The sequence below is a fragment of the Erinaceus europaeus genome, chromosome 5, assembly GCF_950295315.1.
Source record: "Erinaceus europaeus chromosome 5, mEriEur2.1, whole genome shotgun sequence".
Lineage (NCBI taxonomy): Eukaryota > Metazoa > Chordata > Mammalia > Eulipotyphla > Erinaceidae > Erinaceus > Erinaceus europaeus.
The window spans coordinates 128,348,130-128,363,997 of NC_080166.1; the positions used below are offsets into that span (position 1 = coordinate 128,348,130).

At 43.5% G+C, this 15,868-nt stretch overlaps 1 protein-coding gene across 17 annotated transcripts in view; it reads right to left on the reverse strand.

The window, feature by feature from the left end:
• Positions 1-15,868, reverse strand: part of DOCK9 (dedicator of cytokinesis 9) — a 324,795-nt gene that overhangs the window by 74,089 nt on the left and 234,838 nt on the right. For all 17 annotated transcript variants that reach the window (XM_060191793.1, XM_007521919.3, XM_060191796.1 and 14 more), the window contains exons 23-30: positions 15,443-15,532; positions 14,095-14,210; positions 13,756-13,825; positions 11,246-11,371; positions 10,658-10,729; positions 1,892-2,038; positions 1,437-1,520; positions 649-760 (exon numbers count right to left, since the gene is read on the reverse strand). In XM_060191793.1, the coding sequence (XP_060047776.1) occupies positions 649-760; positions 1,437-1,520; positions 1,892-2,038; positions 10,658-10,729; positions 11,246-11,371; positions 13,756-13,825; positions 14,095-14,210; positions 15,443-15,532 (817 nt within the window). The remainder of the gene's footprint in view (positions 1-648; positions 761-1,436; positions 1,521-1,891; positions 2,039-10,657; positions 10,730-11,245; positions 11,372-13,755; positions 13,826-14,094; positions 14,211-15,442; positions 15,533-15,868) is intronic.

Below are 15,868 nucleotides of genomic sequence, written 5' to 3' on the forward strand. Positions count from 1 at the left end.
AACCCATAGATGTAACATGAGTTGAAAACTGCTCTGAATCTATGGGAAACAGCTGAATGAGTAGCAGATGGAAGGATCTCTGCAAATTACTTGCATTCCTTTTCTTTGAAGGAGGAAAGTGCAAGATAGCAAGCGTTATTCTCCACACCTACCTACAGGAGTGCCATTTGACTCCACAGATGGTGAAAGAAATGCTAATTCATAAGAAAAAAGGAAATGCAAAATAAAAAAATAAACTACAATCAGTAAGATGGGTTTCTATTGATCAAGCAAAGAATTTTTCAATGAAAGACTCACAGCAGCATGATCTATGTAGTGTGTTGCTGAAAAGTAACTTTCCATCTAAAATTTTGTCAATATGTAAAAGTAGTAATTGAACAAGAAAATACATTAATTTATTAACAGAAATAAGAAAAATTTAATGTCATTTTTAAATCACATTTTCCCCCCAAGAGTAAAAGAGATCATAGCACAGAAAGTTCCTTCAGTGTGTGGAGACCAGCCTTGAATCAGGGTTGTGTACATGGCAAAGCAGTGCACTACCCAAGTGAGCTATTTCACCAGCCCTATCAGTTATCTTTTCTTGTTAAGTGGTTCTCTTTATGAAAAAGACTTAGAGTAGATGAGGGTACGCATTAGATTAATTACCTTGGTATCTTTGAATCCTGCCTTTTCCGAATGGCATTGGTAAGTTCAAAGGAATATAATGTTCATGATTGCACACTACACGGAGAAATTCAAACTTGTATTCAAAGAGGGTCTGCAAGAAAACAAGTTGAGCTATAAACTGCATTGCAGATAATTGACACAGCCTCCTGGGGGGGGGGAGCTGTAAGAAAGAATACATCCAGTCTTTCCTTCTTGACTCTCTTGGTAACACATGTTTTATGCTATTTGAGAGATCTCAGAACAGCTGCAGGGATTTGTTTGGGGGAAAAATATGGGAGCATATTTCATTAAGCAATGCCCTTCACTGACTTTCAGGGCATTTATAATTCATGATCCTCCTATTTCAATAAAGGATTCCAGGCATCTTATAATTATTGACACAGATCCAATACAATAAAACGTGAGGGAGGTAGAACTTAAACAAGGACATGGGGGAAGGAAGAGACAGAGAAAATTACCCAAGAAAGGAGACACATTACTTCTCTGATCTTGTTGAATAAACTGCCAACTAGCCACACACAAACTTTCAGTTGTGCAGTTGAGAAGTAAACTTGCTCATAAGAAAACCAGTAGATAGGCTACTTGGCATTTGGAACTGATGTGTCCTCAATATCACACACATTAATGCAGAAAGGACTCTTCTGTATCTCCAAGATGGGAGTAAGTGCCTCTGTGATTGAAAACTGAAATTCTGATAATGAACCAGGAGAAGCTGGTGGGTTCTGGATGTGGGCTAGGGAATAGCAGGCAGGTGATAAGCACATTACCTTTGGGTCTCCAGGGGCAAAGCAGCTGATGTAGTTGTTAATCTGCTTAAAGACAAAGCCTCTGTCCATGAAAGTGAAGCATCTCTGTGGAAGAAACAAGCCACAACAGTAAGTACTTTTTTTGTTGTTGAAAACTGGTTTCAGATCAGCACTAACAAGCTTATTCTTCACGAAGCACACACTAACATTGACAAAATGCTTTCCGTAGTCACGTATCGCTCAGCGATCCAGTCAATGCTGAAATGCGTAATGGTGGCTCCAACAGACTCTACCCCCCCACCTCCACTCCGGGTGCGTAGTAGGCTGATTGTCCAGCTTTGTGTGATTGTACTGAGGTTCACACAGTGTTGGCACTGCTTAGTGAGGCATTTCTCCAGAACAACACAGAGCTGGCTGCTGCTAACAAGAACATGGTGGTCACTTAGGCCCCAGCCTCTCAGTCTGGAGGTTCCTACCTTGATGAACACAGCTAGGCTGTGATTTGCATTCTTAGACGCCTCTGGGTTATCTCGAAACTTCTGAGTGATGTGTGGCATCAGCATGTTGACCACAGTTTCCACTGCGTGATGATAGGATGCAGGAAATCTCTGGTTTCGTAATAACTGAAGAGAATTCAAAGCAAACGTTCATTGTTAAATTGCAACCCTTTGGTGAGAAAACATCTCACTCCTGAGTCCATTTAAAACATCCAGAGTTCTAGCCTTATTTCTAAGTAGGAAAGATGAGTCACCCTTTTCTAAGAACTGAGCATGGGTTCTAGTGGCTCAAGTAAGTGCTGCATATTAGACCTGAGACTTCAAGCTGCTGAATAGTAAGGACCACCTTGGAGATGTTTATAAAAATGTGGAGATTCTCTATGTTGGACTGGCTGCAAGGGGCACTTGGCATTGCTCTTAGAATCTAGTCTTGTCACTTCTCTCTCAACATAATTTAGACCACAAAGTGTCATTCATAGCTGGGCAGCCTTTATGTCCCTGTAAAATCAGGACTTCCCCTAAAAAGGAGAGATGGTAGGAGGAATATCAATAGTCAGCTGGCAATCACTGATGGCTGTCTTTACCCTTCAGCTTCCTTCTCTCTAAAAAGGGGCCAGAAATACCCTCCTGCTATGGCTGTTAGAATCAAGTGCATGAAGCATCATTCTTTTTTTCTTCTTCTAAATACCAGAGCATTGCTCAGTCTGGCTTATGGTAGTGTGGGGGCCTGAACCTGGGACTTTGGAGCCTCAGGCATGAGAGTCTGTTTGCATAGCCATTATGCTATCTACTCCCACCCTCATTCACAGTGTATCTAATTCAGTGCCCTTCTCAGTTCAAGCCCTAAGAAAGTCATTCCCTATATTGGAAGCATGGGAGGTGGTAGTACTGAGTCACAGAGCAGAAAGAGCACAGACCTTGGAGTGGTGGCACTTCTGCGTTTGAATTTTTATTAAATAGTTGTATGGCCAAGGACACACAACTGGTGACCAGTTTCCAGGACCCTCAGAAAAGGCCAACTGTAACTGGTAGGAATGAATGACTTCTAGTTGCCCAAGATGTTTTGTCCTGAGAAGTAGTGTCCAAATAATTGCCAATGGCCTTTAGAATGGGGCTGAGTCAAAATGGTTGCTACAGTAATACACAGCAGCTGGGGACTCTATTATGGACAGATGGTGTGGGCACTATGCTGAGCGAGACAACCATACACTGGGAACCTGATGACATGACGCAGAAATACCTGCTATGAAGTATCCCGGACAGAAAGCAAATGAAGCCAGAATGGAACTGAGCCTCCAAATATCACCAAATATTACAGAAAACACAGTAGAGAGAACCGTGTCATATAATAGATGAAAATGGTCAAATCTAGAACGCAGGGCATTCTAACACACAAATGGCCCACTTTCTTCAGTAAGCCCGTTGCACTAATGAACAAGCAAAAGCAGAGAAGAGTTTGAGAATCACAGAAACCTGAGAGACACAGCAGCACAATGTAATGTGTGGACTATGTTTAGAGCCTGATTCAGGCAATCCAAGAGTAAAAAGACATTTTGAGGCACCAGGGAGAGGCAGAATGCAGTTGAGTGTGAAATGGTAATAAAGATAGCCAACTTCACTGAGTATCATAATGGGGTGGTGTTCACCTCTCTTTTAAAGACTATTAATGATGGCACATTTACTGATAAATAATTGAGCATTACTTTTAAAGTACTCTAGCAGAAGGTGTGAGTGTAGATATAGAAAGTAAAAGACATGCAGCATGCTGATAACTTGGAGGTGGGTGTTAGGGGCAAGGGAAGATTTTATTTCAGTATTAACACTTCTACAAAAGTTTTTATTGGGGACAGGTGGTAGCTCACCTGGTTAAGCGCACACATTACAGTAAGCAAGGACCTAGGTTCAAGCCCCTGGTCCCCACCTGTAGGGGAAGAGCTTCACAAGTGGTGAATCAGAGCTGCAGGTGTCTTTCTCCTTACCTAATAGTTATGCAAAAAAGACGTTCATGCTGGAGGCACCAAAGCTTCTAGGTTCTAGGTTCAATACCCAGTACCAACATAAGCTAGGGCTGAGCAACTCTCTGATTAAATAAAATTATTTTTAAAAATCTTTTTAAAGGGAGGGAGTCAGGCTGTAGCGCAGCGGGTTAAGCGCAGGTGGCGCAAAGCACAAGGACCGGCATAAGGATCCTGGTTCGAACCCCGGCTCCCCACCTGCAGGGGAGTCGCTTCACAGGTGGTGAAGCAGGTCTGCAGGTGTCTATCTTTCTCTCCCCCTCTCTGCCTTCCCCTCCTCTCTCCATTTCTCTCTGTCCTATCCAACAACGACAACAACAATAATAACTACAACAATAAAACAACAAGGGCAACAAAAGGGAATAAATAAATAAAATAAATATTAAAAAAAAAATTTTTTTAAATGTGAAGAATGGCAGATAATTAACATGCCAGCCAACCAACAATGCTACTCAGGTATTAGCAGGTGAAGCTGCGAGTTGTATTTATCTGCAACCAGGCTTACTGCTGGGGCTCCGTACTGGCCTACAAATCCACTGCTCCTGGAGGCTAGTTTTCATTTTCATTGGGCAGGACAGAGACATTGAGAAGGGAGAAAGACAACTGCAGACCTGTTTCATTGCTTGTGAAGCGACCCCCCTGCAGGTGGGGAGCCAGGGACTCGAACTGTGATACTTGCTCATGTCCTTGTGCTTCCTACTATGTGCATTTAACCCAGTATGCCACTGCCTGGCCGCCAGCTGGGAGTTTTAAAAAGTTTTACCTGTAGCGACAAATAGCTCCTGTGTAGAGTCGTGACTTCACCATGAAACAATGACAGAAGGCACTCATCTAACAGTCATAAAGACCAAGGTCACTACATGCTTTTATGGAGATTATAAACTTGAAATGGAAAAGTTATCCAGGAATAGGGCTGAAGTTGTGCGTGCGGGGCGGGGGGGGGGTATCTATAAACTCTAGCACAGCAGAGGATGCTAAGAGTTCTCAGCCAAACAAAACCCAATGCCTCATATGGCATAAAGCCAAGAACCGGCGTAAGGATCCTGGTTAGAGCAACCAGCTCCCCACCTGCAGGGAGGTCGCTTCACAAGAGGTGAAGCAGGTCTGCAGGTGTCTGTCTTTCTCTCCCATTCTGTCTTCTCATCCTTTCTCCATTTCTCTGTCCTATTCAACGACAGCAATAACAATAACAACGATGAACAAGGGCAACAAAAGGGGAAAAAAATAGCCTCCAGGAGCGGTGGATTTGTAGTGGATTCCTAACAATAAACCTGGAGGCAAGCCCCCCCAAAACCCCAATGCCTGGTCACATCCTTTGAGGGCGTTCTTCCCTATGCTGCTGTAGTGTCCCCAGGGCCACCATCTGCTCCTGACAAGAGCCGGGCTGGAAGTGGCACTCACACTGGACCTGCCACCTCCGGCTGATCTGCTGGGCCCCGTGCCTCTGACCCTGCTGGAGCCTGACATGCTGGTGGCATCCTTCTGGCTGCTCAGTTCCTGCCACCTGAGCCTGCTGATGAGTGGGCTTTCCCTCCACTGAGTCTTTCAGTAAAGAACCCTGTGCTGGGCTACACCACATCCTACACTCATCACATGCCTGAGCTCTGACAAGCCTATTGCTGCTTCATGTATAAGGACTTCAGAGAGTCTCAAATAGCCACTCTATTCTCCATCGTCTCGTGTGCCTTAGAGACCTCAATTCTATAGGCTGTTTTACTGCTCGGTGAGACAAGATAAATACTACTAGCTAATACACTTCATTTTTCTGGCTTAGCAAACAGTAACCTGACAAAAGCAGTGGGTGAGTTAAACACACTTGCTGAGGGCACTTCCCACCGTCCTGAGCTTCCTTCCTCTCCCCTGCTTCTATTTATTCTAGAACTTTTTCTCCTGCCTTCTTGTTCTTTTCCTCCACAAAAGTCCAGTCTTCTTTCTAGCCTCTCCATGTTTATTCCTCTTTCGACCCTGCAAGTACCGTGAGATGATCTCTCAGAGCCCAGATGGAGGCCTCTGCCAGTCAGGGCAAAGCTCTCCAGCTTATGAGGATTTAGCTAATCTCGTTTTTTACTCTTGACAGCCCACTCCCAGTCTGATCTCTGCTATAGAGCGAGTCAGCTGGGCACGAGCCCCGTCCTCTCACTGACGCCCACTCTCACCTCTACATGAGGCATCCTTCTAGGTCCAGTTCTATCTCCTTCACAATGACCTACAAACATTTTGAGCTTATTTCTAAAAAATTTAAATATTTTAAAGTATTTAATTGGGGCCGGGTGGTGGCACATCTGGTTGAGTGCATGTTACAGTGTGCAAGGATCCGCGTTTGAGTCCCCAGTCCCCACCTGCAGGGGGAAAGCTTTTTGAGTGATGAAGGAGGGCTGCTGGTGTCTCTCTGTCTCTCTCCCTATCACCCCCGTCCTTCCTGATTTCCAACGGTCCCTATTCAATAAATAAAAATAAAACTTAAAAGTATATAATTAACTTATTGGATAGACAGACAGAAATTGATTTATTGAATAGACAATTGCCTCACCACTCATGAAGCTTTATGCCTGCAGGTGGGGACTGGGGCTTGAATCCAGGTCTTTGTACACTGTAGTATGTGTACTAACACCTAGTCTTCCAATCATTTTGAAACACACATGTTCTCACCTTCCAGCCCTTTTTGCACTCCTTTAAAAAATATTTATTAATGGAAAAGATAGGAAGAGAGAAAGAACCAGACATCACTCTGGTACATGTGCTGCCAGGGATTGAACTCAGTACCTCATGCTTTAGAGTTCAATGCTTTATCCACTGCACCACCTCCCAAACTCCTACTTTTTGCACTCTGCTCTGTCTCCACCTGAATGCCACCTTTCTCCCAGGACTGCATCAGCTTCAAGGTTGTGGGGACACCCTTGATACCATGTGCATTTCTTCTCTGTGCTCTGCACACAGCAAACAACTGCTCACAGCACGCACTTGTGGCTCGAGTGTGGGCACTAACAGTTTGGCCTCCTGTGTGATAGTGTTCACAAGTTTGCTTTTGAGGAGGTAGAGACAGCTGATTCACAGCATTGACCATGCCATCTTTCATCTACTTTTCAAGCAAAAGCACTTTCCTGTCTTAATTAGGTAAGGAAATAATAGAAGGCTACACAAGTAATACTTAAAAGGTATATATTTGCCCTCTCTGATGCCAGCTTTTCCAATTTCCTTGGAGAACACCTGTGGAATGCCAGAAATCTCTTTGGTTCAATGTGGGAGGACAGGAGACTCAAATTGAGGCTGCTGAAATTATAGCTGCTAAGTATAAATGATAGAAAAGAAACACCTATAAAATGTTGACTGCAGAGGAAGGGGGTAGGAAGGAAGACTCTTCAGGAGAACTCAAAGAGGTCTGTTCTATATTTTCCTCAAAAAGCAATTAGTGCAAGTTCCAAGCTCATGTCACCTGTGGAGCACTATGGTCTGGCACCATCATATATAATCAATCCAAACTTTCCAGGACCACCTGTGGCAGTATGGAAAGTGCTTATTTTCGATGCTGGTTCAAAGAAAGGCTGATTCACAGCCCTCCCCAGCAAATGTCACAGAGTGCAGTTTACTGGCCGATGGCAGGAAGGCAGACACATGTGGATATCTCCATCTTCAGTCAGAGTGGAGCATCAGAAGGCAGCCTAACTGTGAAAATGTATCCTCCCATATCATATAATGGCACATCAGACCAAAAGTGTATAGTCAAGGTCTCAGTTAAACACGGACTCTGCAGCCCACAGCTGAGCAATGCCAAGGTGCTGGGAAGGATGCTTCTAGCCACATGGAAAGCAGTATCTGGCTCTTACATGGCCCAGGTGTCCCTATAAGACAAGTCATGTGTCCGGCCAAGACACTTGAAGAAAGACTCACCAAGGTTAGGGTTATAAAGATAATGGGCTATGTTAATAATAATCAGCCTGAAGAGATGAAAACAGAATTTGGTTGTGACTGGGGAAAGAGAGGCACGGTACCCGCGGTGACACAGCAGCAGAAAGCAGATGGGGGCACGCTGGGAATGTTAAACACCCACTCTCCAAAGTGGGAAGCCAGTGTTTTGAATCTCTTTTTATAGTAAATTATATTATGGTTAAAGCTTTCTCCTTTTGGTTGCCAGTGCTTCTTTTAAAGCTAAATAACAATGTTAAAATAAGCTACATCCAAAAACTCTCTGGACTTTGAAGATCAAGATGTAATTAACAGGAAAGTTTGTGCACATAATATATGAATGGGTTGTGTAATGGTCTCAAGACAAGACATTTGTTCAGTGGTATTTAGAGAACAAGGTGATATGGCTGGACAGGTGGGGCTATGTGGGAAGGCTTGATTCTGACTCTGGTGTGATTCATGGCTCTGCTCTGTCCTGTGACCACACACAGGTCACTCCACAGGTTTATACTCCTGTCTCTACTGTTGTGACATGAGGAAAGAGTCTGATAAGGAGGTAACTTTCAGGTCCCTATCATCCCTAAAGTTCTGTGATTGCACCTGGCATCTTGAGAAAAGAACACAGACACTAAGCTCCTTTTCTACCTCGTTTCTTGGAAAGATGGCACTGATGCGGAAGCTGAAGTAGCCTTCTTACGAGTGGTTCATAAGTGTTCGCTGACTCTGGCCATCATTCTCGTGGTCTACTTGTATGTTCCCACTTGAGGTCTATGAGGCAATAGCCTGGTACCTGACAAGGGCTCCGTGAATTCTTTCTGCACGATCACTTATTTTACATACAGATAATTCACAAGTTTGCTGAAGTTATCTAGACTGAGAAATACTGAAAAATTTAGCAGGGCCTTGTTTTGGGCTGAACTGTGTCCTCTCAAAATTTGTCTTGAATTCTAACTTCAGAATTAACTCACATGTGAGTGTATTTGGCAAAAGGGCCCTGGAAGGTAATTAAATTAAAGTGGGGTCATAAAGGAGGCTAGAGTCCTTATAAGAAGAGACTAGGACACAGAAATGCACAAAGGGAAGGCCATGTAAACACTGAGGGTGAAGACAGTCATCTATGAGCCTAGGAGAGCAAGGCCTCAGAAGAAACCGGCCCTGCCAGCACCTTGGTCTCAGGCTTCTGGTCTCCAGGTCTACAAGGAAAGAAATCTCTGTTGTTTAAGCCCCTAGTATATAAGACTTACTATGGCAGCCCCAACAAACCAAGACAGGTCTAAAGTCTATCCTGTATGTGGCAGGGGAATTCTAACAAAGGTAATACATTCAATGCAGTGCACACATGTGCATGTCTGTGCATGTCTGCATGGTGCATGTGTGTGCAAGCACACTCAGCTCCACATGGGCAAACAGACAATCTGTTACATCTTTTCTTGGCAGGCAGTTGTGGCATGCTTTTGATGGTGTGTTACTCTGTGGAAGGCAGGGCCTCCCTCCATCTGGCATCCTCCTGTGTAATAAAACTGGACTTAAAAAGAGGGGGGAGAGAAAGGGAAACCACCTGGTTAGACACCAGCACTTCTCTGTGGGAGGGAAGTCCAGCTTTAGGCTCTGAAATGCTTGGCAGAAGCCAGCAGTCCTTCCCAGCTTTCCTCTGTGGGTCCAGGCCTTTGGATGAGGGGCCCACACTTGACCCTGCTTCATTGTGGCTCCTTCCTTCTTCTCTTATTCACTGGAGAGACTGCTGGACACCATCCTGACCACTGCACCCTGTACCAGCATCTCCCACTCTTCAGCAGACTTTTCTAGAACCCTCTCTGTACAGCTACAATGTGGGGAGAATTCACAGTCTAATAGCAACCCCAGGACTCTAGATTCAAAAGGAGCTGTGACAGGGTCCCACCATGAGCTTCTTGCACTGGGATTTTATAAAACTGTGGCTACACCGAGCCGCAGACATCCAGTGACTTCCAGTCACACTGCAATGGGCATTAGTCCAGGAGGTGGCACCGTAGATACAGCCTTGGACTCTCAAACATGAGGTCCTAAGTCTGACCTCTGGCATTGCATGTTCTCTCCCCTCTCTCATAAATAAATAAATTTAAAAAGGACACCAAGTGGTTACATTTTAAATAAATGTAAAAGCTACTATTCCCATTTCAACAGACTTAAAGGTAAGATATTTAGGCTTGTTAATTTTTTTGGCATTAATAACACAGTGCTTCAAAAGGGTGAACTTGAGGCAAACTGGTCCAGAAGCCTCGCTTCTTCCATCCACTAGCGCTGTGACCTTCAGTCAGGAACTCACACACACTGACCTTAGTTCCTCACTGATAAAATGAGAGGCAAGGCTGATCCTTCTCTCAGCTGGTTTTATTATCTGAGAAGCATTTAGAACAGTACAGTAACTGAGACGCATTTAGATCAGTACAGTAATTTTATCATTGATAAAATGAGAGGCAAGGCTGATCCTTCTCTCAGCTGGTTTTATTACCTGAGACACATTTAGAACAGTACAGTAACTGGCACCCACAAGACATGAATAAACGGTCCCACAAATATGTGAGAGACACTCTCCCTTAAGAACTGTTGGAGATAAGGTCCTGCAAAATAATGGCAGAGGAGGACCTAGTATGGGTTGAACTGTTATGTGGAAAACTGGGAGATGTTATGCATGTACAAACTATTGTGTTTTGCTGTCAACTGTAAATCATTAATTCCCCAGTAAAGAAATAAAAAAAAACAACTTGCAGAATCCTAGTTAAAAAGTGACATACCTTAACTTTAGAGTTAACTACCTTAACTTAAAATACCTTAACTTTAGACATACCTTAACTTTAGAGTTCTCTATCAGATGCTGAGCCATGGATTTTATCAGAACATCAAAGAAGAACCAGGAGTACTGAAAGAAAAAAAGGTGGGGAGGGGGAGGGAGAATGAGAATCAAATAAACAATGAGTTAGAAGGACAACATTTACACTTTGACAGTTGCTGACATGAAGCAGGTGTGACCGTAACCATACCTAGACCTCTTGGAGAGTTATTCTGACTTGAGGCAGGAGGCAGGCATGCACCTGTTTTTACACCTGCAGCAATATGGATATGCTCCCTACTAGGAACCTGGGTGAATAAACCCAGCTGGCCACAATGCAAAATGAGGCACTGAAAGATTCAATTAGTGGCCTTTAAAAAGCCCATGAAGAGCTGACTGCAGTAAATACTTCACAACATTAGTGAAGCACAAGTTTAAGCAGCATTTATTTAGTTGAATAACTAAAGCTGTTACCACTTTTTTGGAGGTGGCAACTATCTTTAAAGGAAAAAGGGCAAATTAATCATAGTGGGGGGTTGAAATGCCCTTCATCCTTGTAGCCCAGAGTCACACAAGGTTACCCTCCCCTCTGCTTGCTCCCAATACCTTAAGTAGTTTGTTGCTGGTGAGGAAGTCAGCAGAAGGCTTGAGAATTGTGGTCATGGACTTGGCCAGTTCTTCATGCACTGTCTTATATTCAGAAGCAACATATGGCTCAGCCTTATAAGCATACTTTAAAGAAAAGGGAGTGGTACATTAGTGCATTGGTTCTCCAGGTTGGGCTAAAAGACAGGCTAGAGACCATGGAGCATCAGAGGACAATATACAGGCAGGAGAGGAAGGTGTGGACATAGGTGAGAAGGCTGGTTGCCATGTAACATAAAGAGGGGTCCCGGGATGTGGTCAGGGAACCCAGCAGAAGATGTGTATCACCTAGCACAGGCTAGTGGTCCACCTCCCTAAGACTTCAATGTGTTCCATGACAGTGATTAGCTGATACCTCCAGAACTCAAATTTTCAGTAATAGGCCATCCTACCATCTGGGGCCCTAGTAAGGGAATCCTTGGATTCCCACATAGAAACAATGGGCCTAGACCTCTAATAGAACCCACTCTCCACCATCACTGGTCACTTCCATCAGGAATGTCATAATTAGATCTCTTGGGGGGTCTCTCCAGGACCTTTCCCTCACGATCAAGTAGCAGGGGTAGGGGCTGTCCTACTCTCTGAAGGGAGGCTGGGTCATCCTACTCTGCCACTTGAGGAAGACTAGTCCTGAACTGAGTGTAGCCTAGAATGTTTCTAGCTGTAACCATGGGCTGTGAGCTCAGACTGAAAGGGACTCAGAGGTTTCACAGGCTCCTGTGCTAAATAGGAGTATATATGGGCCTTAGGTCAAATCAATAAACAGTTAATAGTATTTATATACTTTCTTCAAATTTGGGAGTTACTTTCTGCCCTTATCCAGCTTTCTAGCCCTTTCCTCAACTCTGACACCATCTTCCCATACAATACTTAGTCCACCTCCATGTTAGCTATCAAGCTCAAACAAAAACTACTAAAGTCATGAACCCCTAGGAACATATCTAAAATAGACTTCTCACTTCTTTCCACACCAAGGTTCCTACTCTCATCTGCTCTAGTCCTACTTTTTGATTCCCGTTTATTGAACATTTTGTCCTGCTTTATATATCACTGCCTTTTCAGCCACCAAGTTGCAGATGCTACCATAATTCCATCCTGACTTCCCTGGACAGATGACCTCACCAATGTGTCTTAGAACATCCCCTCTCCAAAGTCCTACCCCACTAGGGAAAGGTAGAAACAGGCTGGGATATGGATTGACCCTCCAATGCCCATGTTCAGCGGAGACACAATTATAGAAGCCAGAACTCCCACCTTCTGCACCCCATAAAGAATTTTTGTCCATACCCCCAGAGGAGGAGAAATACTAGGGGAAGATGACCAGAGAGCTCTGAACTCCAATTTCATCAAGACTCACAGAGAAGAGGTAAAAAGTATTGGAAGTACTATAAAAGTAAAAAGTATTGAAAGTACTACTGGAAGTAGCAATAGGTGTAGGTGAAGAAAGAAAGAGAAGGTGAGGCCATAGAAGAAAAATGGGCAAATATATATAGTTATAGAAATAAGTCAAGCCACATCTGTGAGCTTGGGAGAACTACTACAGTTTCCAAAGGAGGGAGTGAGGACACAGAACTCTGGTGGTGGGAATGGTGTGCAATTATACCCATTATCTCATATTTTTGTAAATCAACATTAAATCACTAATAAAATTAAAAGAAAAAAGGAACTCAAACTTTGTTTAAAAAATAAACACACCGCTATACTGTAATAAACAAAATGGGCGAGACTTCAGAATAGTAACTGCCATGAAGTAGACTTAAAAGTCTATATGAACAACATTGCTGTTTTTCTAATGGCATTTATTGCTGTCTCACAGAGTCAGTCATTCAGTTTGATGGTGGACAGAGCTAAATATCCTATCTTGTGAGAAGCAGTTTCACTGGGAATTTCAGATTAAAAAAAAAAAATGAAGACAAATGCTACGTCAGAGGCTTAGTCAAAAGCAGCTCAAGGGGCCAGGTGGTGGCACATCTGGTTGAGTGCACATATTACAATGTGCCAGGACCCAGGTTCAAGCCTCCAGTCCCCACCTGCTGGGAAGCTTCACAAGTGGTGAAGCAGATGTCTGTCTCTCTCCCTATCTCCCCCCTTCCTCTCGATTTCTGGCTGTTTGTATCCAATAAATAAATATAATAATAATAATAATAATAATAATTTTTTTTAAAAAGCTGCTTGAATTTCTTTAAAATTCCATGTTCTTTGAGTCACATTATCTGTAAGATCTGCTGACAGAACTATCAAAAGAATGAGGCTAAGTGAGTGAGTGAATGAATGAATGAATGAATGAATGAATGAATGCTATCCCTCCTTATATTTCCTCTGGTTCAGGTGCAAACACTGGCTATGAAGTACAGAAAAGAGAGCAGAAGGATAAGATTCCATCCCCAAGTAAATGCCAAACTAAAAATAACCTTAGAAGGAAAACTGGAGAGCCACAGATTTAAATGATCGGGATAGTGTGTTTTACATACCTTCACATATGACCTCAAGTGGCTCTCCAATCCTTCCTCGTGACACTGGGCAACCACATGAATAATGACCCTACACACCACAGGAATGAATAAAGCAATGAATAGTAGTATGAAAATGGAAACATTTCATCATTATCACAGTAGCTGCAGAACAATGAGGATGCTATCGGCACTGTCGGAAACAAGGGATTTGATGGGGTCCCTGCGTAGCGGACCACAAAAAAAAATCATCTTACGTATAATGTTTGACACATACTGGCTTCTCAGATATGTATGACAGAGCTCCAGGTATGGACAGACTGAGCGGGGTCAAAGTATCCACCTGTCCTCCTCTCTTACCGTGTTACGTTGACGGCAACTTCCTCCTGGGTGGCTCTGGTGAGGACTCGGAACAGCTGGTTCAGGATGGTGGGCAAGAAGGCGATCATTACATGGCCTTCCATCGCGTGCAGGCTCTGCAGACACGGAATCCAGGACACGTGTTATCTTTTCAAAGTGGACCAACTCTTAGCACAGCATTCATCCAAAATAAATGGAGGCAGGGGTGGGCCACAGAGGGGACAAAAATGTTCATCTTCCAGTCCACAGCATCTATGACTACTTTTGTGTCAATCAGCTGTGTTTAGGATAGGAAAATTAAAGATAAAAGTGAGCATGATATTAGGGTCCTTGAAAGTGGAAGGAGGAGGACGGAGAGTTGGGCAGATGTGATCAAAGAAGAATGATCAGAAATGTAGCACTGTTGGCTTGGAGGTGGAGGAAGGGGCCAAGTGTCACTGAAAAAGTGCATTCTTTAAAAAGAAAAGCCCTAAAAAAAGGACATCAAACAGATTCACCCCCTAGATTCCAAAAAGGAATTCAACCTATTAAAAACTTTAGTGTGGGGATAGACAGCATAGTGAGATTCTTATGCCTGAGGTTCCAAAGTCCCAGGTTCAACGTTCAATTCCCCACACCTCCATAAGCCAGAGCTCTGGGGGAAAACGCCTTGATTTAGACTACTGAGACTTGGATCCGGAAGAATTCTACAGAAGAACAGATGAGTGCTGTAGTCATTTCAGAATCCTTTTCCCTTTTTAAATCAAATAAACTTCTCTTTGACTTCTCATATTTCCTGTATTTGGTCCCCAAACCCGGACTGCTCTTTTAGCTACTCTACTTTTTCAAATGTACCGCTGGAGTCATAGTCTGGATGAAACACCCCTAGATCAGCCTTACCTTGATCTCACTCCCTCCAAGAGCCAGGACTGGTTATGTGTAGTATATCTGGTGGGTTTTTTTTTAACCCACCTAGCATGCATTCAGCAAGGTTGTACTAGCTCATACAGTGAAATACAAGCTACTTCACAGCAAGACTCAAGTCACTGTTTCTCATTACGGTATTCTGGCCCCCAAGAATAACTAACAGGAAGGCCTGTGCATGGGAGCGGTTTCTAAGTGGGGAATGATGTGCTTTCATGTCTGACCTGAACAAAGCAAACATGGCACTAAGACGAAGGCAGGACTGGCACTATTTCTTGTCTTCTTCTTGTCACTATCTAAAATCTCACAGAGACTATCAAAATGAAACCACTGAAGAATGTAATTGTGAGGTTTCTAACAGGAAAGATAGAATTAACCACCAAAAGGAAAACCCAACCATATCCCAACTCATTAGAGAGTAAAGTTACTAAGAAAATCCTGACACCTTAAGGTATTTTACAAGTTCACTTCCCAAGGCTTGGGCTCCAGATTCAGTTTTCTGACAGTACTGGAAAAAATTATGTAAATGCTGATCCTGGAAGAAAAACAAAACAAAAAAAAGTATATTAGTATATCAGCTATGTAAATATCCTAGCTATAAAAGTATGCTTCTTATAGCAATCAAGTTTTGTTTAGATAACGAAAACTGGTCATTTAAAAATGAAAATATCAGGGAGCCGAGTGGTAACACAGCAGGCTAAGCATACATGGAGCAAAGTGCAAGGACTGGTGCAAGGATCCTGGTTCGCCCCCCCCACACACTCCCCACCTGCAGGGGGGTCACTTCCCAAGCAGTGAAGCAGGTCTGCAGGTGCCTGTCTTTCTCTCCCCCTGTCTTCCTCTCCTCTTTCGATTTCTCTCTGTCCTATCC